Here is a 25,719-nt window from a genome sequence, read left to right as displayed (position 1 = left end):
AAATTGAACAGTTTTAAGAGTAACACACACACACACGTAAAGACAAAACAATTATTTATCAATTATTGTTTAAGTTATTAGATATTAAAAATTATTGTTTGAAAGTTTATTTGAAAGTAATATATATACTAGAGCAAACAAGCAAACATTAGCATTGTCGTAAGTGATATATTAGTTTATGTTCATTTTAGAAGTTCATAATTACATTACAAGATATAATTATTATATTTAATTATATTTAACAATTACATTTGTTTGCAGCTATTATATAAAATTATTTTTACACAAATTAAATTCCAAATGACTTTAATTTTTAATAACAATTTTTTTTATTATATTACTAAAAATTATTATATTAATACAATTAATTGATCTGTTATATGTAGTGTAGAGTAATTTATAATTTTTAGTGCAGTTTTCGAATATTTATCTGCAAAACTTGTATATAAAGTAAAACTTAATAATACAATATCAATGTTTTATGATTTTGTAATCTCATTGAGATATTTGATATTGTCGCTTATACTGGTGTGAACATCCGGAACTGGAGTTTCAATGCATGAAATACCATAAGTAGCTACACCGACAAGTTTGCCTTCGTAAATCAGAGGACTGCCACTGTCACCCTAAATTACAATTATTAATACTATTATTATTTAACTCTTTAAATAGTTAATTAATTATATTTATTTTAATATCTTATATATTTTAGAAAAATATTTATTAATTAATATTTATATGTTTTATAAAATATTTTCTTTTAAATACTTTATGTATTGTATATATAAAGAGAAACTTTTGTTAATAATATTTCCAGCATGTTACAGATGATTATGAGAAAACTATTCTTTCTAAAAATTGAAATAACTTATCTTTCTTTTTAATAATAAATATCAGCAATAAAAATGTCGAATAAAAATGTAAAATATTTCGTTAATTTTTGCATAGTGCGAATTAATTAAGCGAAAAAATACATAAGAAATACATAAATTATATTTAACGAAAAAAGTTTTGTTTTTATGTATTTTCTTACCTTACAATAATTATTACCGGATTCTGCTCGAGTACAGAATTCAATCTCTGAGAGCTTTTTCTCGTAGAATGACTGGCATTCTTTAGGATCTACTGTTGTTAATGTTACTTCTTTTAAATTCGTGGTTTTTTCTCCATCATGATCGGCTATCATATAACTAATCATCTGCAATTTTGCGTCCAGTGGTACTTTACTTTCAGACAGCGCAATGGGCTGTGTCTTTTCATTGAAGCGAAGTGCTCGTATAAGCTGTAAAAATTTATTATGTTACTGTAATCTAAATATATGTTTAATATTTTTAATTACAATACAACAAATCTTATAAAATAATGAAGACATTCTACTTTTTACATTTCATTATTTTTATTTGAGTAATTATCTCGAAAAAGAAAGTGTTTAATTGATAATTTCTAGCATTTTAATTAAAAAATTAAACAAGAAGTTTTGAATTATTTAAATAATAGAAAGAAAAAGTTAAACGTTCGTAATATTTAATTATGTAAATAACGAAATGATCAAAAATATACGTATATTCTCGCGCGCGCATATTGTATATGAACATTTAATTATACACAGTATATAAATAATAATATAAATATATACCGTAAGTACACCAAGTCCACTAATGACGTTATTTTCAACTGGATTAACGTGGTGATTTTGTGAGAACAATTCTTTAACCAAGATTTGAGTGCCACCTAGTTTAAGGCTGCTCGTGCCGGTTACTATTACTATATTATTCATAACGTTCCAGACATGCTTAAATGATGGAACACATCGGTCTGACGTAACTATATGATACTTATCAAGTATAGCGCCGGAACATACATGTTTGTTATTCCATCTAATTGATACAACATATGGATGCTTTGTGATATCAACATCACTTTTATTTTGTGGTATTTCAGCACCTGATAATAAAAATTTATTACTTTTCAAATATAAAATTAATTATTTTTTTTATTAAAATAGGAACAAAAACGTTAAAAGAGATAACAAATCTAATTTTGCCTCATACACAATCCAAACAATTTAATTCTCGCAATGCAGTTAATTCACTTTTGAAGACTTTTGCACACTTATTGATTTAAAAATTCTCTTTTAAACATCGTTTAACATGAGTATGTACAACATATAATAAAATAAAATTCAAATTTAATCGCTTACCACTAAGGGTGACGAAGATCAAAATCCATGCTAGTGATAACATTGCGAATACCAGTATGAAACGTGGTTTCAACAGAATTTGGAAAATGTAATGCTACTACTGCTTATATATACGAACGAATATTTACGCAGTTGTGAGAGATCACGTTTACCTGCAAAATGATTACTGAGCGCTGTGCGCACATGTTTATTGCGTACAAGTATGTCTTACACAGCTATATAATTGCATACACAATCATATTACACACAAATATATTTTTAGTTAAAAAATTTCTTAAATGTTTTTGTTTAAATTTTCAAAATTTTTATAAAGTTTACCAATACTGGCAGAACACTTTATTTTTAGATAATATTTAATTTCTTAAATAAATTTGAAAATAAAAACTTTAGAAATATAAATCTCAACTGGAAAATGTTTTCTATTGCATATTATAATAGTTTTTATAATACACTTTAATGTTTTTGCAACATAACCAAAAATAAACGTCTGAGAAATTGGGCTAGGATTTATTTTTCTTCTTTAACATGCTTCTGAGTATAGTTTCCAAGTAATAAGGGCATGTCGTTTTAGAAAGCCTATACCAGTATTGGCATATCTATCTTTATAAATTTCAAAATTTTTATAAATCACATCAATTTGTTATAATTTTATTATGAAAAGAACATTTTAGACAATTTCTTAGAATTTTAAAATATGAATTTGAACACTTTTCATAAGTAGAGAAAGTCTATATTAATATAGAATTCTTGATATGTATCCAGTAACAGTTTGTCAAATTGTTGTCAAATTAGTAACAAAGTTCAATACTTGGTATCAAATACCATGTGTCAGCTATGTCAGCTTGTATTTTGCTGACAAAGTTTGTATTATAACTTAACAGTAAATTGTCAAAAAACGAACAAGATCTGTGCAATTCAGTTGTCGAAATTGCTTTTTGATAACATTTGACGTCAAATTAAGTCTATTCGCTTTTTAGTGACAATTTGACAACCAATATATTATCAATATATATACGTCTTGTTTGATATTTGGCGACTATAAATTCAAAAATTCTTTAAGATTTGTCAGATTTTTCATTCTTTAACTTCTTCATAAAAATTTATGAAAGCGGAAGTTTCTAGGTGGTGTATTTTTTAAGAACCCTTTATTTAAATTTTAATTTGAAATATAAAAATTTCTTAGAAATAGTGTAAAATATAGAAAATTCTTAGATATATTTCTAATTTTTAGAATAATATTATTTTTTGTTACATGTGCATCGATAGTGGTCCCTTCTGTGTCATTTTTTTGTGTGGGTATACTTACCGATTTCACCACTTTAATATTGTTGTACAGATCTCGTCTTCTAATAGATGGTGTGAATTGTGGAGAAAAATATTTCAGTGCGACTTTTTCAGCACGTTTAATTATTTCAACACTCGCATGTGCGTCACCTCGCGACTCGCGACATGCATATGGTAACTCTCGTAGAATTGATCGACCCCTCATTTCGCGAATCTAACCTAACCTTGGTTAATCTGTCAATTTGCGAGAACTCAAAACACTAAATATACAGATTCCATTAAATTTTTTTGCAATTTTTCGTTATTATAAGAATGATTAAATTTAGAGATTTAGAAATAAATTTTTTTGGAAATAAGTACAATTTTTTTACATAAAATATACGAATTTTTTATCTTCCGTTTTGAGAAAAACATTCAAGCATTCGCAAAATAATATGGTATTTGAAAGGTATTTGTATAAATTTTCCAAGACTATTTATCAAGAATAATGGATGCGCAATATGTCGATGGCAAAATTCGATCCATGAGTCATATATAGGTATGATTTATTAATATGACAATTAATGTATTGATATAACGAAATATATGGATACGTAAACATTCTAATTGCATGAGGTAGACAGTCAACACGAAACCTGATAAGCAGTGTGATCCAAAATGTTGATCCGCAGAGCCATGATGAAATACTTGGACTTAGCATCCAGCAAAAGCATTACGATAAATTTTCCAGTTGGTCGCAGATGTGAAAGATGAGCAGTCTGAGAATTTATCGACAGATGTGTAGGAGAATGTAACCATCACCAGGCTAATACATTGAATAAAAAAATGTGTTCTCGAATTGCGGACTAACGGACGTGTCGTATACGTACAAATATTCCTACAGTCTGTCTGTGTCTGATGTTTATTATATATCTTAAAGTATATCCAAAAACAAAAGCAATAATTAATACTTATTAGCGATAACATCATCATGAAATAACTAAACACGAGAATTAATCGAGCGTTTTGTGCGCGATGTGTTATACCATCTCGCTTATTATTTTTCAACTTGATCCAATCGTACATAATCAATGGCGATAATGTTTGAAAGAAAAATTTATTATTGTAACACACAAACGAAACTTTTATAATATTGTTTAGTATATAACATTATCAAAGAAAATTCTCTCTTAGGGAAAATATTATTGAACTTAATGAAAAAATTATTCGAATCAACAGTGTACGATACGGATATGCATCGCAATGTTCGCGCCTATTACATTCTCTACATAAACGTCTGTCATGAAAAAGTACTATTGGATTCGTAAAAAACTATTGGAAATTATTAGATTAAAATTTTCCGATAGCTTTTTGCGAATTTAATAGTACTTTTTCGTAAAAGATTTGTGTAAAAAATATAATAGATGGATTGCGATGCACAAATCTACATTTACATGTGTATATGGGCACACAAATCTTGCACAAATATTAATAGACATTATTATAAGATAATCTATATAGAATTTTTCATATTAAATATATTTGTATTATAAATTATTAAATATATGCGGCTGCGTATAAATATTATGGAAAATGTGAAAAACTGAAAAAAGATGAAACTTAAAGTAAGTTTTCATAGACAGTATAGATGAATGATAAAATTCTAGATATTTACAAAACTTTTTCTTTAAAAAATTTTATTATCTTGAAAACCTAATTGCAAGTTGTTAATAAAATTGCATAATGTAAAAATATTTATTTAAATAGAAAAGTATTAAATTGAAAAAGGAAAATAAAAGAAATTAATTGTAAAATATTTTAAAAATCAATTTTTATCTTTTTTTGTTTACTTATGCGTAAGGTATAAATTGATATTTAGTTTCTTACACAATAATGCGTCTATACAAGGGTATATTTTAGGTACATATTAAAAATTCTTAACAACGTGAGACGTTCCGTGTGTATGACAGGTGCTTTAAAAAAGTCCCCTCTTGTTGTACAACTTTAGATAATTAGTACAGTAGCGTTCGAAATGTTCATGAATAAAAACTGAGATAATGACTAAGAAGACAAGTACCTGGTCACGTAAATGTATTGATCATGTTCTTACTCAGTAATCGATTTTAAAATGTCTATAGCTTGAACCATATAGTTATCTTGTAATGCTTGTGTGTAAGCGACATAGTAGCATAGCAAGTACTTAAAAGAGATGATATTATCTCATTACATGATTACATTCTGACCGTTGAAATCTTATTAAGTTTATCCGAAAATGTTTTTACTTATATATTTAATTAGTATCTAATAGTTATTTAGTTAGTATCTAATAAATTTTTAATACCTAAAAAGTTTAAAATTGATTTCTTGTAGAACATTTGAAATTAATAAAAATAAAATAGGAAAGAGAATTACAATATCTTTGAAACGATGTGTGACTTGACACCTGTTGCCTTTGAAGAATTTTAAAAAGACCACTATTTTAATTAACTGAGAATAAAGTAGTGTTATTGAATTTATTATAATTATATTCTGTTTAAAACCATAAAATGACATGTTTTAGTACAAATTAATTGAGTACATAGTTATTGGACTAGTCAATTAAAAAACTGAGAATTTTTGAAAGTTACTATATTTTTTTTATATTTACGAAAAATTATATAAATTATTATATAATTTTTTGTAAATATAAAAAAGATACAGTATTTAAATCTGTATTATTAATTTACATACCTGTTTATAAATTATTATTGTCTGTTATTATTGTATCTATTTATATTTTATTTGTTACACAGTTAAGTCAATGTATTTGTATTAAATTAAAAGTAGTTCAAATTTATAACAAAATTTCCAAATTACGTTTTTGTTGTAAGAAGAACGGACATGTAGCTGGCTGAAGTTTTTATGAGCTGAAAATATATATTAGTAATTTAAAAAGTAGTAGTATTACAAAATTTCAATGATTTAAAAAACTTAAACTAGAAAATTTTATTTTTTTAATTTACATTGTTGTTGCAAGAAATGAGCAATGTGTAAAAGAAAATTGCCAATCGACATATTACTTTGTTTTTGTAAATTATATTTCTTTATCAAATAATATAATACCGTTTTTATAATACCGTTTGCAAGAATATAATTTTTTGAAAAATAAGCAAAAAGGAGTGTCTGACAAAATAAGCCCCAGAACAAACCTAGTAAGCTACATTTTGTTACTCTATTTCTTTAACATAAATTTATAAATTATTTACAAGTTAATGTATGAGAATTCGTAGAAGTCTTTTACTTTAATGACATTTGTCAATTATACAAATATCCTGTGCTATTATATTGTTATCAAAATGCAATATGTAGTGCGAGAATGTATAAAGATTAGATTACGTTAGATTACGATTCGTTTTTAATAAATTTTTTGTAAATATAAAAAGTCTGTATAAACTATAATTTCTTATTGATTTTATTATTTAAGCATATCACATTCTTATCAGTATGACATAATAAAGTGCAACGTTTAATTTTTGAGAAATAAGAAGTATCGTAAGAAGTAGAAGATTAGTATTGGCATTAGTATCTTTATAGACTTTCGCCTACATTATAAAATTTGTACTTATAAAGTATAATTTTTATATTTAAAAACTTACATTACAAAATGTAGCCATTGTCATAGGAAACACTTTTCCAGCAGTTAGATAACTCGATTTGTTGCTTCTAATTAATAAGAAAATTAAACATTTTGCACTCTGTGGATCTAGATTGTACCATTTGTAGTTATTTATTGCACTGTAAATTCGATCGCACTAAAAAAAGGGTTAAAAATAAGTATGTATTTACTTAAAATGAGAGAGAGAGAGAGAGAGAGAGAGATTACAATAATGAACATATAACATATATGGTAATTTATACAATATAGATCTTTCAAATATTATTTTTCTAAGCTTTAATAATAATGCAAAAATAATATTAAGATAAAGAAAAATGTTCAACTTACTTGTGCTACTAGAATTTCTCCTACCGCACAATAGACACACATATGACCAAATACATTAATAAAAACACATATTTTATATGTTAAATCAGTAATCGATACATCATTCTTCTTCTCTATTAACTAAATAACATGTGTAAACAGATAAGATATAATCTTCATTTATTACTTAAAAACATAATTATATATTATTTGAAAATTTTGTATAACATTGAAGGGGGCAATACATGTAACAGCTTAAAAAAATTATTTTCAGGAATTTTTTACATAAAAGGATTATAATTGATTTTTCTGAAACTTTACAGTAATTTTATTAATTTACTTTTATAACTTTACAGTAATTTTAATAATATAAAAATATTTTTTACATAGAAAAAATACAGACTTTGTTGAGTTTAAGCATCCCATTATTTTAACGTTGCAGCTCTAGATGTTAAATGGCACACATTCTAAAATTTCCTCTATTTATTTGAAACACAAAATCTAAATCGTTTTTAATTATTTATATATATATCAACGCTAGCGGTGAATCTAAATTTTAAGAAAAAAAAATTTTTTTAATGCGCAGTTTTAAAAAAAGAAGTTGAAATTTTATACAAAATTTTATCTTTATTTTGCAATAAAAATGTATTTAATTTAGTTATTTTCTAAAACATAAATTCACATAAAAAAAGAGTTTTATTATCTAAATATTCTAAATGTATGCTAAATTTTGAAGTAATAGCTTAAATACTTTTTGAGTTATCGTGCGGACCGTTAAAAAAAAACTGATTTTGAGAAAAACGCGTGTTTCGAAAAATATGGAGTTATAAACGTTTTTAATCGGCTACTTACGATCACTCTGCAATGCCAGAGCCATACAACAGTTCTTCTGCTTCTTCGTAAAATTTATTACTTTTTAGCATTTTTAGATTTTAGTGTTTTCTCGTTTCAAGCGCATAGGCTTGCGAGGCGAGTCTAACGCTGAGCCGAGGTGAGTCACGCTGACTGACTATTACTATATAACATCAAAACTTTAAATATCACTTTGAAATTTTCACAAAATATTGTTAGGATGTTTTACTAGCAATTTATGAAATAAAAAATGTGTTTTTTGAAGCGGTTACATATATCGCCCCCTTTAAATATGAAATTAAATTTTAGATGTAAAATTTTCGTGGCTCTTGACTTTGCTTCCAATAGAAATTATGCACAATTTTAACATGAATTTACTTATGTGATAATTCAATTTACTGTATAATATATCTATAAAAAATAACTTGTCTAGTTGAATATAATTAAAAAAATATTTTTTTTGTAAACGTGTAAAACAAATCGTTGTTTTAATTTTCAAGAAATAATAGGATGTTATTTTAAGAAGTTTATGTGGAAGTTTATGTCAATATTGACGATCTTTTTTTAATATATTCTTTTATTTAAGACATAAATTATATGGTGCGATACATATTTTTACAAACTTACGTTTATTATCAGGAATCCATAACAAGCAGAAAATATAGCAAAATATAAAAATAGTACTAAGAGAATTATATTATATGTGTCATCTATAATAGCGATGGCTCTATAAAATAATATTACGTTTACCTTTAATGAACTATATATACTTTTCAAATTTATTTAACAAATATGAAATCATACTGTAATTTAATGCAATAACTTTTAGAAGTACATGTATAATCAAATACCTAAGTAGCCGAATATGATTTATTACACTGCTCTTTAAAACATCATGAAAATTGATACAATTGTTCATGTGCATGATACGATATCTGAGAATTTCTAATTGGCCGCAAATATGGAATACCAATAGTCCGAGAAAATTATCAACTCCAGTATAAGATACGATGGATAAGAAAATAGCAATACATTGAGTAAAAAATATTAATTCATACTGCGGTCTCTTTGACACGTCATAAGGGTAATATGTTTGTAATGGTAGCAATTTGCCTGGATCAGTAACATTCGTTAAATGTCTGATCGAAATTCCGCAAATGGGCAAAACGACAATAAAGACAAATCCTATCGTCATTACGCCATATGCGAACGTAATAATTATACGCGCGTTTTGCGCTCTTCTAATCATTGTGGTTCGCTCATACTTATTTTTCAGTCTTAGCCAATCCTCCATGATCATGTTTAAAATTGATAGAATATCTTTAAAAGTGACAAAATTATTTAAATTAAAAAAAATATAATCATTTATAAATTACAACAATATTTATACATTTACATTATATTTTTTATTCTAGTTAAAATAAAATAAATTATTGTCTGTATGAAATTTGTATAAAATCTATTATGCTCTTATTGAAATAGAAAATATAGAATACGTGTTTGTAATACAGTATAATTTACCAATATTTTGATTATGTAAATTATGTTTACCTTTTTTTTTCCACCAAAATATTATAATTCTAACGGCGCAAGTGATAGTCGGTAGAGTAAATTGCAAGTTATCAATCACCAAAGTGATATCCGAATGAACTCTTATCAATGAATGTATTAAAGGAATCAGATTGCAGATTAAAATTATTAGAGTAATTAAAGGGCGGGAATTATATGTTAATTTCTCTTGAATGTTGTACTTAGATTTAGGCCAAAGTCCAATTACTTTTAAAGTGAAACGATTCAGCTTCACCGCCCATTCGAAATCTATCTGTTCCAAAAGATATTAATAAAAGAGTATTTCGAAAAATGCAAACAAAATAAACGTTAATATATTTTTAGATTGAATGGTACTATCAATCTAAAAATATATTAACTATCAACTACTAAAACTATTAACTATTAATTTAATAATTTTATAAATTTAAAATTTATGATAAATGTAGAAGAAAATCTAGAAGAAAACATTTTATTTTATAAATCATATTAGTTCCAATATTAATTAATTAATAATTATTATTATAGCACTAAACAGCAAAACATAAGTTTTACATTGTTACATTTTCTTGTTAAATAAATAGGGTAGCAGATAAAATAATGCACAGTTGTACGTAATCAGAGAACAAAACATTGTACAGAACAATACGCGCTACTGTCTTGTATAATAGTTACATAAGTTATATTCATACACTACGAACATGTTAAATTTTCAAAATATGATATAAATTTTATGTCGCAGTGGTAATACACAATAAGTAAATTATTCAAGTCGACTTCCTGGCAAATTAGTTTATTAGATAATCAAGTTTATCTAATAAATTAATTTGTGCTAGGAAGTCAACTTGACTAATTTATTTATTATGTTAAATTTTATTGAATGTTGTTTATTTTTTTTATATCAGTAGTCATTTCTACAGAGTCGAATGTGTCTGCTATGTCAACGCGTTTAAAACAACATGCAGTAATTGAATTTTTTGACAACCCAAAAGGTAAACGCTAGTGACATTTATCATCGTCTAAAAGCCGTTTATGATGATGAAACTGTTGATTGAACGAACTATTGTGAATAGATAGATAATAAAATTTCATGTATATATCAGAAACTGGTAAAGCAATTTTTCCATAGTCACCAGACTTGGCGCCCTGCGATTTTGATTTCTTTTCGTATTTAGAGATATTAAAACATTCATTTCATTATGAATGATGAAGTGAAGGACTTAGTAATAGGATCAAGAAAAGAAAAATTCCGTTGGAATTTTTTATTAATAGGATAAAAAAACTAATTCACCATTGGAAAATATGCAAGTTTTAAATAGTGATTACATTAAAAACTAAATGTAAGCTCTTCTAGTCAATAAAATGCAGGTTTATGCTTTTTTTATGTCATTTGAATATTTGTTTTCCTTTGCGAGTATATGTACAGCGCGTATGCATTATTTATCAGTGCCCTATGTATTATATTATAAAATTCACTGTTAAATTTAAAATTAATATATGGAAGCATATTACTAAAAATAAGTATGTTGAATATCATAAAATAATATAAAATATAAGTGCATGCGTTTAAATTATATTAATGCACTTATAATTTTATGCATACATGTATATTGCAATTCAAATTAGACTTTTTCTACTAACGAGTTTTTTTCGAAATTATGATTATGACAAATGTAATGATAAGCACCTTGATATCCTGAAATTGAAGTATCCATAGCAAATGTAGAGTAGAGACTGACGACTGCTTTTTTTTACAGTGCAAAATTACTTTCTATGGAACGAAGTATACTGATCGCGCATGCAGAAAATATTCTCAAAGAGGGAAACGATCAATTTTAGAGAGCATTAATTATGCACAACAGCTATAACGTTTCCAGTCACTCAGAGTTTCACGCTCCATCAAAAAACTTATTTATTCCATCAATAAGACTCCACCAATAACAATTCACAGACGTTCACTTTTTTCAAAATCGATTAATGTTAGTCTTAGTTTGTGATATAATATTAGAGATGAATAACCAGCTATAATATCTCTTGGTAGTAACGCATCATGTGTATGATAATAGACTTTTTTAATTGCCTATATCTATTGCAATATATATATGTTGCATATAATTGCTATTTAAGGGAGATTTGCTGACACATACTTTGAAAGAGGATTAATTATAAAAATTAATATGTCAACGTTATAACTCTTATAATACATCTGTCGACAATATAAAGTATCACGGTAATGACATATTGTAATATGCTGAAAGCATTTTTGCATTAGTTTCAATAACTAAATTCGATTCTCCACCAACAATTAGTGTTTACTAATATAATAAATACTTAATAATAAAGTATATATAATCACAATCAAGTTTAAGATTCTAATAAATATTGTGTACGTGAAATGTTCCGAAAACTATGAACAAATTTTTTATGTGTATATCTTCTAAATTTTATAAATAAAATTGTACAGATACGCTGACAAAATGCGTTAGTTTCCGTCCTTTTTAAATGGGAAAAAAAAAATAAATTACAATAAATAAACAACAAAAATTTACAAGAATAAATATTTGTACTAGTGCGGTGAATTGACTAATTGTCCGTAAATGCGGGATTGGACAGTTGTGCACGAACAGTCTTCTTGCACAAGTAACTCATTTCCTCACGTTCAGAAATCATTTCTGCATTATATATTATTTTCGTATGCTTGATCAATCTTTCAAATCTTTTTCTACACTTGCATCGTACGTACCACAGGCACGTCATGTCGCTACATGCATATGGTAACTCAATCTTGATGCTCGTCACTTTCGCGAATCTAACCTAGGCTAATCTGTTAATTCACACTCAAGGATCACACTTCAATGCACAGGTGACAAAAATATCGTAATATGTGCGGATCGGTTATTCCACTTGTGTGGCTGAACGCAAAGTCGTAGGAACAAAGTTAGCCGATCTTTCGCACTTCTTACTTAATGTATTATTTAATTTTATGAAAATAAGTTATACAACCATTTAATTAGATTAAGAAAGTATATACAAAAATTTTATTTTATTATTTTGTTATACAAATTTTGAAAAAATTCTTGCAAGTAGATATCATTCTAAATCTATATGAGAACAACAAAGATCTTATATGTGAGTTTAAAATGTGAATTTTAAACTCTGTATCACAAATTGTATTTATATAATACCTATATGTATATGTATTTATTATCAAATCATTTTTTATATATGAAATAGAATTTACGCAATATATATATTTGGATTTATACATATGTATAAGATGTATATCTATAATATATTTGTAAATATTCAATTAATACTAGCACAATTATTAAATTATATATTATAAATATACATAGTATCTCATTACATTTTCGTCGTAAGTAAAATGGATATATAACCGGCTGATGTTTTTACTAACTGCAAAATAAATTAATAGTAATTGTGATTAATAATTATGATTAACAATTGTAAGCAATAATATAATCTTGATAAAGAAATACTCGCATATTTTGGATTTGAGACCAATAGAAATTAAATAATACGAATTATTAAATCTTTTTATAAGTAATTATATAAGAGTTTTAATATATCTCAAAACAGAATAATTTTGACTCAAAATTTAAAGAAAAACTTAAGATATCTATTTTGATCTACAACGGATTTTGGTGTGCTAAATATAATTTTTCTATCATTTTAATATTCTTAGTTTGTAAAAATATATAAAAATTTAAATCTTTTCTACTTATTGGATAAAGTTAGAAAATTATAATATTTTTTTTGTTTATAATAAGCAAAGAAACACAGTTTAAAAATTAATGTTTTAAATTTCTTTAAGAAACCTCAAAAACTTTTTTGAAACTTTAAAACAATGTTATCACGATTTGAAGTAACTTTGCATGGTCCAATACTTTGTGCAATATTTTACAGATCGAGAGGAGTACATTTTTTGAATCAATATTATAACAAAAAATAATACTTTAGTAATAATGCATAAAATATGTAATTGACTTACAGATTTGAGAATAAAAGTATGTACAAAAGCAAATATACAAAAAAAATTATTATTCAATTACAATACACTTATAATTATGTTTAAATAAATAAATAAAAAAAAAATTAAAAATCTCAATTTTCAAAGCTACATTTTTTTGTAATTAAACAGTAAGATATCTTACGCTGCAAAATGTAGACATTGTTAAGGGGAATATTTTTCCAGCAGTTAGATAAGTTGGTTTAACGCCTCTTGTTATCAAAAGCAATAAATCTTGTGTAACTTTTGGATTCACAGAGTACCACTTATTATTGTACGCTGCATAATACATTTCATTGCACTTGAAATTATTAAAACATTAAATAACAATTGGTATACATAATAAAGATTTATAATAAAGGTATAATAATAATCTGTCTTACTAATTTTTATATGTAATATATAGAATATAATATACACTAACACCATATTTTACTATATGTATAAGACAGATATTAAATTTAATGTTGCTATTAATAACTTCCTTTATAAATTATATAATAATGTAAAAGTAATAATAATTGTACAGAGTGTCCCAAAACATATGGGTCAACGCTCGTAAAAAGGTAGAAAGGGATCGAGATGAACATAAATGTCCAATATTGTCTTGGGTTAGGTCCACCAATAATCAAGATATTAACGTATGGAATTTGCAAATAATCTAATTAATTTCTATCGTAATTGTGAATAGTGAATTAATGAAAGCTTATCATACATTCACGATAGATTTTTTCTTCCGTGTTACGGTTCAAGCGGATCGAGCTCTTCCCTCGGCGCGCTCTCATTCGCATAATTTGAAAAATCAGTTCCTCGATTATTGGTGGACCTAACCCAAGAACTAACCTAAGACAATATTGAACTTTTATGTATATCTCGATCTCTTTTATCTTTTTACGAGCGTTGGCATGTTTTAAGATACCCTGTATATAATTAGTAAATTTTTTAATAAATAAATAAAAACTTACTTGAATCATTAAAAATTCACCAAGAGCACAATATAGACACATATGCCCAAGCAAATTAAGAATAATGCATATAAAACATATCAAAAAAATGAGCGAAACATTGTTTCCATTATTAAATATCTATAAATTAATTTATAATATATATTTAAAAGAATACATTTTATTAATATTAAAGTTCTTAAAGAGTGTTGTGTGAGTATTATAATTTTTCAATTTTAACAATTATGTTAACAATGTATGTTTATTAATATTAAATAATTTTTTATTGACGTTGTATTATAGTTTACTTACATAAATTATCCAGAAACCGTAGAAAGCAAAGAGTATAGCAAAGTATGTGAATAAGGCTAGAAGTGTCACGTTATATGTGTCTTCAATAATAGCAATAGCTCTACAAAATATATTAGATAAATTTGATTACAATATTTCATGCAGATTATTTATGTGCATTCCACAGTAAAATTATAAAGTATTGTTTCGAATTGATTGAGAAATTTAAATTTATGAAATTCAAATGTATCTATTATAACTTGTTGAAGAATAGTTAAAAAGCAACGTTTCTGGAATTATTTTATAGTTTCGAGTCTTATCTTTTAAGAGCTGTTAAACTTTTTAAAAATATTTTTATCTCTAGATATTTATTTAAATTTTTATTTCTAGATATTTATTTAAATGCATTGCTTTTAAATTATGATAAATTGATAAAATAAAATAGCAGTTAAATTTCTAAAAAGTTACGAACAAATTTCTTTTTCAACATAAGAATAATATTGAAATCAAATTCTTTTTTGTCAATTTTTTAACATTGATTTCGAAATGGTATATCTATACTGAAAGTCTCGATAAGAATTACAGTTGAGGAAAAAAGCAATATTTGAAAGTTAAGACTACTAGCTTTAAAATGCTTCCAGAAACATTGCATTACAATTATTTTCATAAAAGTTATTATATTTTTAAATTTTATCATTATTATTATTTTTTGAAATGATTTTTTAATTTTAATGTATAGTGTAAATTCATAGAAATGTCAAACCTAAGTAAACGGACATGTTCTATCACGCAGATTTTTAGCATGTCAGAATTACTGCATTTATCAAATTGTATCAAACGATCTTTTAGAATGTCCAATTGGCCGGATATATGAAAGATCAGTAAGCCAAGGAAATTGTCGATTCCAGTATAAGTCATAATGCCGAGACTAATAAAAGCGGCTTGACTAATAAACGTTAGTTCGTACAGCGGTGATTTAGATACGTCATAAATATAATAGCTTTGTAAAAGTATTGGTCTGCCTATATCAGTAATATTCGAAGCAAATCTCATTGACACTCCAAAAATCGGGGGAATGACGATAAAGAAGCATGCTATTCCTATTATGAAATATGCGCAAGAAACAATTATGCGTAAAGTCTGTGCCTTTTTAATCATTATGTTTCTTTCCTGCATACTTTTAGATTTTGTCCAATCCTTCTCGATCATATTTATAATCGGTATAATAGCTTTGAAAATGTCAGTTATTAAACATTTTAATTTGTACTTAATAGTATTATTAAATTAAAATAGTGACTAAGTTTATATGTATAGAGAGTATATCACTGACAGAAAAGAATGCTTAACTCAAATAAATATTTATTCGAATAGTATCAATAACATATTTTACAGAAAATTAATAATACTTATTTAAAACAAGTAATACTTTTTATATAATTTGGAAAATACTTTTTATTTAAAATAAATATTATTCATTTTCTATAAAATATGTTATTGGTACTATTCGAATGAATATTTATTGGTAATATAGAATTTTTTAAAATAAAGTAATAAAAATAAAATTATAGTACTATTATACTGTAACTGTACTGATTGTTTTTTTTTACTAGGGATTAAGCATATAATAAAAATTAAGTAATAAAAATAAGTTTTGTAATCTGAGGCTGTGTTATTGAACAATAATTGGAATTTAAACAGATGTTTAGTATAATTTATATAATTGAGATGGTTTTATTTAAATAAATGTATTCTTTATTACATTATTTAAATAAATGTATTCTTTATTACATTATATAGCTTAAAAATATAGCTTTTAATTATACTTACTTTCTTTCTTCCACCAAAAAATCGCGATTCTTAACGCACTACTTGTTGCTGGTAAAGTAAAATTTAAATTATCTATCATTAGCATAAGATCTCCATAAATTCTTATTAATGAATGTATAGCAGGAATCAAAATGCAAAACATTATTCCGAAGAAAGCGACAAACACCCGAAAATTGCATATTAACTTCTCTCTAGAGCTTCGTGCAGTCTTAGGCCAAAGTCCAAGCATATTTAAAGTGATACGATTCAATTTCACTGCCCATTCGAAGTCTACCTGTTAAAATCTGAATTAATCGGAGCTTATTTAAAGTATTATATAATTATTAATATAAATTAATCACAATTAGTGCAAAGCATGTAAAATGTCCCAAAATATATAATTGCACAGATTTTATAAATATTTAAAAGTAACAATTTTCTTAGTATATATTTCGTAGGAATAATTTAATTTTTATTAATTATGCACAAGTTTAAAGATTATTTAAAAAATAATTAATAATAGGTAATAAAAATATCTGTTTTCAAGCTTCTATAATTAGAGCTGGTCAATGTTTTACATATAATAGTTTAATGTGTTATTAAAAACACGAATACAAAAGATGATAATTTAAATTTTTTAATAAGTTGTAAAAGAATCAATTTCTTCTACATTTTTATAAATGCTATTGTTTACACATATTGCGCTGTCTGCATATACATATACATGCAATACTACAATATTTCTTAAGATTTCTTTTTTTATAGTTACGTTAAGCACCTCGATACCCATTATATTTTGAACTTTCCATGTCGACTGCTGTACAAAGACTGATATCTGTTTTTCCCTCATGATTCGATGTTACTTCGTATTCAGTAAAAAGTAACTCTCGTACATGTCCTTAATAATAATTTTTGAGAGAGAGATAAAGCAATAACCTGTAACAAAGTATATTAAATATTCTGCACCCTTGTTTCAAGTTTCCGTAATTTAGCTAACGTATAAAACATTTGCGACCAAAAAATTTATAAGAAGTAGTTATTAGCAAAAAAAGACCCGTATAGACTTTTTTTCACGCTTTTATACTCTACTATAGCTTGTAGCTATAGACAGTAATAAGCTATATACAATACTATTAAAATCTAACCATCAATGGCAATTCCTGTAGCAATTTGTTGTTATCCTTTCTCATTTGTATCATCTCATATTGTCAGCAATTCTATATAATCTTTTATCATTCTTATTATCACACTATTAGATAATAAATTGAATAATTAATAAAGCTTTAAAATATAAGTTTATAACAAGATAATTAATGGAGAAAACATTTATATAATTTTTATATTAAAGATTTTGTATTAAAGATAAAGCAAGAACGCTTAAATATGTAGTATGTTTAACTTAATCTTCTTACCTTTTTACAGGTATAAACAGGTATGATTAATTTTTTATACTTTTGCAACAAATAATTTTAATTATACCTATTTATTTTTATTTCATGAATAATAGATTTTAATAAAAATTATTAAAAAAAGAAAATAACATGAATTATTGATTAAAACCATACAATCTTTGTATATAACATTGTTTCCTGAAAAATGTCATTATCAGGATATTTTATTTTATACCTTTGCCTCGCTTTGTATAGTATCACAAAATTAATATAATATTTAAAACGTTAATAAAAAAAATACTTAATTGCAGTTTCAATTATTAGTCAATTATTAGTCAATAGTATGCCAATCATAAGTACGAAAATTTATAAGTCGAGGTAATTGTAAGTAAAGAGACATAGGTACATCTTATAATTTTCATCAATCACTATTTAACAGAATCTTTAACATATTACATATTAATAATGTATTAAAATTGATTCTCAAATTATTATTTATTAATACACCTTTTAAATTAACGTTGTATCAATAATGTTACTAAAAAATTTAAATTTTTTCTACTTTTTTTTAGTAACTTCTCATTGTATGCAAAACGGATATATAACCAACGGATGTTTTTATTAACTGAAAAATATAATATTAAATGGTTATATGATTAACAGCTTGATGAGAGATAGAGATAGAGAGAGACAATACATAACATAATATTCAAGTTTAAGATTTTATACACATTAATTATTATAATAGGAATCAAATTTTAGACATTAGAATGTAATACAAATTAAACAATAAATATTAATAAAACTTTAACAACACAAATATTTTAATATAATAGTTACAGTCAAACATTAAAATATCTTACACTGCACAATGTAACTATTGTAAGAGGATATACTTTTCCAGCAGTAAGATAAATTGGTTTAGAACCTCTTGTCATTAAAATCAATAAATCTTCTATAAATTTTGGATTTAAGGTATACCATTCATTATTATATGCTGCATAATATATCTGATTGCACTTGAAAATAATTCAAAAGCACTTTTAAGTACAAATTATTGTATATATTGGCTCACATCTAAATAAAAATTAGTCACTACTATACGGTCTACATATAAAGTTAATTATGCAGCATTTAATTAATATAAAATTGCAATAAAAATATATATTTATAACTAACCTGGTCCATCAAAATTTCACCAAGAAAGCAATATAAACACATGTGTCCAAATATGTTGAAAACGATGGCAAAGAAATACATTAAATGTGGGAGTGACATTTGATTTTCTTTATCGAATAGCTAATTAAATTAATAATAAATAGAATAAATAAAAAGACCGTATGTCTAGATATTTATTTCTATTAATAATTATTTGAAAAATTTTATAATAATATATTATAATAATGTATTTGATACAATTAATTATTTCACATCAATTTCTGCAAACGAGTTCTTATCCAAACTTTTAAATACTTACACTAATCATACGAAATCCACAAAAAGCGAAGTGTGTTGCAAAATATATAAATAAGCACAGAAGTATTATATTATATGTATCTTCAATAATATTAATAGCTCTATAAAAGACATTTTGTATTACATATATTTGATTATACATATATTTTATATACAGAGGTATTACCCAATAATAATTTTTTTCCGATTGAATAAACATTGCCATTTTGTTCGTGGAATGATGTTCGTGATGTTTTCAGCTTTGTGGCAAATTTTTTAATGATATTCTTGAGATCAGCTTTAATTTTAGCCAGCACAATATTCTTGTCAAATTTAATAAGTTTTTCAGATTTTGGTCCATTAAAAAGATTGAAATCATTGTTTTTATACAATAATACTGACACATTCTGATATTCAAAGCACTGAAATAAATAGAATTAATAATACTTATCGCACTAGTAGCATTGATATCCTTTTGAAACTCGTAAGGCATCAAACGTTTAATATGTTACCTTATTCAAACTTTGGCTTTTTATTCTTAAATTATACAATAATCAGTGTTGGGTAAGATACTTTTAAAATGTATCTCGATACAGATACAGATACTTATAAAAAAATGTATCTAGATACAGATACAGATACACAAATCAAAATGTATATAGATACAGATACTCAAATACTTTAAAAGTATCTCAGATACGTATCAGATACTCTTAAATTATTCAAAAAATCTGAAAAATTTAAATGTTTGTGCGCAACACAAAAAGCGCATTATAAAATAAATAATTACATTTTTGTGTTGCGCATAAATACCTGTCGCTGAACTCTTACTGTCTTTTTCGAATTTTTTATTTGTTTGTTGAGTTGTTGAGTAAACTTGCGTTTCTCGTCTTTTAAATTATATTTTATTGTAATAATAATAATAATATTAATAATGTATGTAATATGCACAAAATCTAATGATTCTATAGACTAGATAGCAAAGTTATTTCATACATAAGTACTATTTGCGCAAATCTAAATGACGCTATCGACAGTAATAGCAAATCAAAAATGACTTTATAAAAACATTTTTTTCCCAATAAAGACAAAAAGTACGTGAAAATGTATTTGAAAATGTATTTGAAAATGTATCTGAAAATGTATCTGAAAAGTAGTTCAGATACTGTGTTTTGTATCTAGATACAGATACAAATACTCTAATTCAAATGTATCTCAGATACAGGTTCAGATACACAAAATATATCTCTATACATGTATCTAGATACTACCCAACACTGACAATAATAAATTACATCCACGAACAAGGTGCCAATATTTATTCAATTTGAAAAAGCGACATATGGGTACCCCCATATTATGTTTGCGTATTCATATTTTTTACGAATAACAAACCTAAATAAACGAACTTGTTCTGCTACGCAACACTTTAGCATTTTGTGATAATTTAAACATTTATCCAAATGTTGCAAACGATTCTTTAGAATATCTAATTGACCGCATATATGAAAAACTAAGAGACTGAGAAAATTATCAATACTAGTGAAGGCCATCATACAAATACCTATATAGATGACTTGAACAATAAACGTCAGTTCATATTGCGGTCTTTTTGTTATATCATAAATATAATGAGACTGTAAAGGCATTGGTTTTCCTGGATCAGTAATATTTGGCGTTAGTCTCATTGTAACTCCAAAAACAGGCAATACTCCGACAAAGAAGAACGCTATTCCCATTACACAATACGAACAAATAATAATTATTCGTGCACTCTGCGCTCTTCGGATCATCAAGTTTCTTTCTTGATTAGTTTTCAACTTTATCCAATCCTGTGCGATCATATTTGTAACCGGCGTAATAGCTTTAAAAAATAAACAATTTTATGTATATTTTTTAATATTAATAAATTAAATTATGTTAACTCTTAAATTGAAAAATTGAAACATTTCTGTTGTTACATTCTGTTAGGAAAAATGACGTTAAAATGTCAAATATGAAAAAATATTAATGATTTATAAATTTTACGTATTAATATAATATAGATATAATTATTTCTAGAAATATATTATTGGTTTAAAAACAAAGCATATATTAAAAATAATGGTTGGTTGGTCATTGAAAAACTAACGAAAAATGATTTTATAGATATATTATACTATCGATATAATACTTAATTGTATATATGTACCTATTTTACTTTCTTGTATTTATTTATTTTTTAGTTTTTTAAATTTACTTTTGTTATAAATTGAATTTTTTATGTTCTCTTTTTCTTTTTTTTATTGTAATGACTTTACTTTTAAACTTTTGTAAGCATTCTTTATAAAAGTCTGTTTATCTAAATACAAAGTAACGTAATTTGATGACACTTTCTATAATATTTTCAAGTTAAAAATTATTAAAAATTATTTTTGTTATCAAAATTAAAAAGATTATGTATATTTAATTTCTGAAAAAAACAAATATTTATACATAATTTTTTGGATATATAGAGATATTTAAGATATATTCAAAATAAGTAATTTATATAAGTTATTTAATAAGTTTATTAAAATGTCTATATATATTATATATTTGTGAATGTATATATATTGTATATACATATATATATTTGAAATATATATTTGTATATCAGTTAATTTTATTTATGTAAGTATACTAAACGATTTGTACATATTTAAAGTTATTAATATTAATTTGAATATTTAATTTATGTATTCATTATTTGTTATACTTTTATAACATATTATATATAGTTGCAATAAAAAATTACATTTACCTTCTTTTTTCCACCAAAGAATCATGATTCTAATCCAACAGCTTATGCCTGGTAAAGTAAAATGTAAATTATCTAATACTAGTAATCCGTCTCCGAAAATTCTTATCAAAGAATGTATAGAGGGAATAAGAATGCTGCTTAATACCGTCAAGGTTACCAGCACTCGAAAATTGCACATTAACTTTTGCCAAGGATGCTGTGCCACCTTAGGCCAAATTCCAATTAAATTTAAGGTAAAACGGTTTAATTTCACCGCCCATTTGAAATCTTCCTACAGAAATCTTGATTAGTTAAAAGGTTTCGTATAGTTTTATAGTGAAAAGGACTTATAATACACAATTTTAAACACACAAATACAAATATTACATAATATAACTTTTAATCATTATTTTTAACATAATTTAAAAAAGAACATTTTTTTCTCTGAAGGGCTATAATATACCATAGTAAATACTAAGTTTTTTTTTTTTACAAAGATTTTGCTGTTAAATATGTTGTCAGAACTTGCATAACATGTCAATATTTGAAGTAAAATAAGGTAAAATGACGTTTAAAACTATGAAAATAGTTAATTATTGTTCTTTGAAAATGATACCACTAAAGAGGCAAATAAAATACTTCTTTAAAGTCGTTTTTATTTACAATTACATGATTTAAATTATAAACACCTTGGTATCCATCATATTTTGAACTTTCCATGTTCAATGCTGTCTAGACACTGACAATTGTTTCTATTACACGAATCGATGTTACCTCGTATTTAGTAAAAAACGTTTCTCGCGCATGCTTTCAATAATAATTTTTGAAAGAGACAAAGAAACTGTAATAAAGTATATTAAATATTCTGCACTCCTGTTTTAAGTTTCCTTTATTTCAGTAGCAAATGTCACACAAAACAATTGCAAACAAAAAATTTATAATACGTGAATATTATATTAGCAAAAGAAGGGCAAATGTATAGATCTTTTTTTCCCGTTTCTATCGACTATAGTTTATAACTATAGTTAGTAATAGATTATATACAACACCATTGAAATATATCTATTGATAATTCCTGCAGCAATCTGTGTTCATCTTTTCTCATTATCTTTCACCGTAATATTGTTAACAATTCTATATAATCTGTGTTATTCTTATGGGATAATAAATAATTAAAGAAGCTTTAAGGTGTAGCAAGATAACCATTTGGAAAAATTGTATTTACTTAATTCTTTAATTAAAAATAAGATGAGTACTTTTAAATTAGCCGTTTTTATTGATTATTATTTTACAAATACAAATTAAATCTAAATATATCCTCATAATTTAAGTTACAAAATTAAACAACAATATTTGTTAATATAGAACTTTATATTTTAATATAAAACAATAGAAAAATTTTAATGTCAAATTAATTCTTTGCTATAAATATATTTATGCTGCAATAAATAACTGGATTTTTTAAAACATAGGTATATATTTTTTTATATCAGTTAAGTCCCGTATAATATAATACATGATATGAGAATATGACAGTTACAATAGTTTCCAGGTTGTTTTTTTCTTCATTAAAAGCATTTAAAACCTTGTCATGAAATATTATATGATTTGAATAACTGAATTAACCAGAAAATCACAAAAAACAGATATCTATATAGATTACGATTGTTTTAAATACGAATTTTATACTTTTACTCAATATATATAGTTAGGTCAGAAGCAGTTAAAAAATCAAAATTGGAAATGGGAATAAGAAAAACATTTATAGTAGAAGAATGTAGTACAAAAATTAATTTTTTCATATATTGTTACAGATTATTAAAATTTATTACATTAATTAAAAACCTATAGTCTTGAAAAAAGCTAATTGGTATTATTGATTGATTATTTCAATGTTTATAATAAATGTTCGAAATGCATGTCGAGCATTTCTATGCAAGCATTTGCTTTACAAAAGTTTTCTTGTACACGTTGAAGTATTTCTGGTGTAACGCTTGACCCAGACTAACAGAAGTAAAGTATTATTGAACAATTTTAGTATTATCTTACAATAAAGAATCGTGTAATATTGGCAAAAACTTTATATTTTATTCACTTTTTATTTTTTTTTATCACTTCCTTGTTGCATGCAAGACGGATATGTAACCAACGGATGTTTTTACTAACTAAAAAATATGTTTTTTAATAATAACTTGATTACTAATTTAAGTTTAATATAATTAATTGTAAAGTTTAATATTTGTACACATATACAAAAAACACATATTAATTTTATATATTAAAATATATGACAATTTATAATAAACTTAAATGTAATTTGATTAATAATATGTATTTTTAATATAATGATCATAAACATTGAACATCTTACGCTGCAAAATGTAGCCATTGTAACAGGAGATATTTTTCCAACGGTGAGATAGATTGATTTAGAGCTTCTTGTTATTAAAAACAGCAAATCTTTTCCAATTTTCGGGTCCATTGTGTACCATTCATTACAATATGCTGCGTAATATATTTTATTGCACTTGAAAATATCAATAGTACGTTTAAATACAAATTATTATGTACATTATATATATTTAATAATTGTACACATTGTGTTAGAAATTTAAAAAAAGTTAGTAATTATTATGATCTATAAATTTAATCATGCTATGTTGCAATAAAAAACAAATATATGTGTAATATATTTACCTGAGCCATCAAAATCTCGCCGAGCACACAATATAGACACATATGTATAAATAAATTGAAAATTGTTAATATTAGAAACATCAAACGAATGAATGGTAAATCATTTTCTCCGTCGAATAACTAATTAATTTATAAACTTATAAAATGTTATTTTTTAAAATTAAATTGTGTAAATTAATTAAAATTTTTAAATTAAATTGTTAGAGATTATTAAAATTGTTTTGGATTATTTAAAAATTTATTAAATATTTATAGTGAGTTTTGATAGTTTTAATCGTTAGTTACGGTACGTATTTTCTTTTGTCGTTACTGCACGGGAGTATGGCATACTCCGTCGATGTTCAAATGTTTTTAATTTCTGATGGTGCATAAAATGCACCAACTAAAATAACTGTGTAAAATCTTTATTCTGGAGATTCTAAAAAAAATTTGTATGAATAGTATAAAATTGTATAAATTGTATAAAACAAAATCACAAAGAACACAAAGAAAATCACAAAGAACTGTCTTTTTTCAATTA

The 25,719-nt window shown here is 24.9% G+C and overlaps 4 protein-coding genes across 4 annotated transcripts; all 4 read right to left on the bottom strand.

Moving 5' to 3' along the window:
* Window positions 1–310: 310 nt before the first annotated feature.
* On the bottom strand, window positions 311–1,939 carry LOC105831852 (chymotrypsin-2). Its single transcript, XM_028192418.2, is given in 4 exon segments — window positions 311–626; window positions 1,034–1,282; window positions 1,637–1,869; window positions 1,872–1,939. Coding segments are annotated over 4 exon segments (675 nt in total). The 5' UTR covers window positions 1,918–1,939; the 3' UTR covers window positions 311–479.
* Window positions 1,940–6,230: 4,291 nt separating this feature from the next.
* On the bottom strand, window positions 6,231–11,657 carry LOC105831853 (odorant receptor 43a). Its single transcript, XM_012672289.3, has 7 exons — window positions 11,512–11,657; window positions 9,828–10,094; window positions 9,128–9,596; window positions 8,904–9,003; window positions 7,446–7,565; window positions 7,099–7,254; window positions 6,231–6,369 (listed from the first exon to the last, which is right to left on the bottom strand). Exons 1-7 carry the CDS (start codon window positions 11,537–11,539, stop codon window positions 6,316–6,318), a joined length of 1,194 nt encoding a protein of 397 aa, XP_012527743.2. The 5' UTR covers window positions 11,540–11,657; the 3' UTR covers window positions 6,231–6,315.
* A 141-nt stretch (window positions 11,658–11,798) lies between these two features.
* LOC105831854 (odorant receptor 22c) lies at window positions 11,799–17,766 on the bottom strand. The gene is made up of 7 exons (XM_012672290.3): window positions 17,674–17,766; window positions 16,917–17,190; window positions 15,853–16,318; window positions 15,111–15,210; window positions 14,820–14,939; window positions 14,000–14,155; window positions 11,799–13,241 (listed from the first exon to the last, which is right to left on the bottom strand). The coding sequence occupies exons 1-7, from the start codon at window positions 17,743–17,745 to the stop codon at window positions 13,188–13,190; spliced, it is 1,242 nt and encodes a 413-aa protein (XP_012527744.2). The 5' UTR covers window positions 17,746–17,766; the 3' UTR covers window positions 11,799–13,187.
* A 1,073-nt stretch (window positions 17,767–18,839) lies between these two features.
* Window positions 18,840–23,796, bottom strand: LOC105831850 (odorant receptor Or2). The gene is made up of 6 exons (XM_036284403.1): window positions 22,524–23,796; window positions 21,137–21,605; window positions 19,764–19,863; window positions 19,466–19,585; window positions 19,150–19,305; window positions 18,840–18,911 (listed from the first exon to the last, which is right to left on the bottom strand). Exons 1-6 carry the CDS (start codon window positions 22,699–22,701, stop codon window positions 18,855–18,857), a joined length of 1,080 nt encoding a protein of 359 aa, XP_036140296.1. The 5' UTR covers window positions 22,702–23,796; the 3' UTR covers window positions 18,840–18,854.
* Window positions 23,797–25,719: the final 1,923 nt, after the last annotated feature.

This window comes from Monomorium pharaonis, chromosome 3 (assembly GCF_013373865.1).
Source record: "Monomorium pharaonis isolate MP-MQ-018 chromosome 3, ASM1337386v2, whole genome shotgun sequence".
Lineage (NCBI taxonomy): Eukaryota > Metazoa > Arthropoda > Insecta > Hymenoptera > Formicidae > Monomorium > Monomorium pharaonis.
This window is presented reverse-complemented; position numbering and strand designations above follow the sequence as displayed.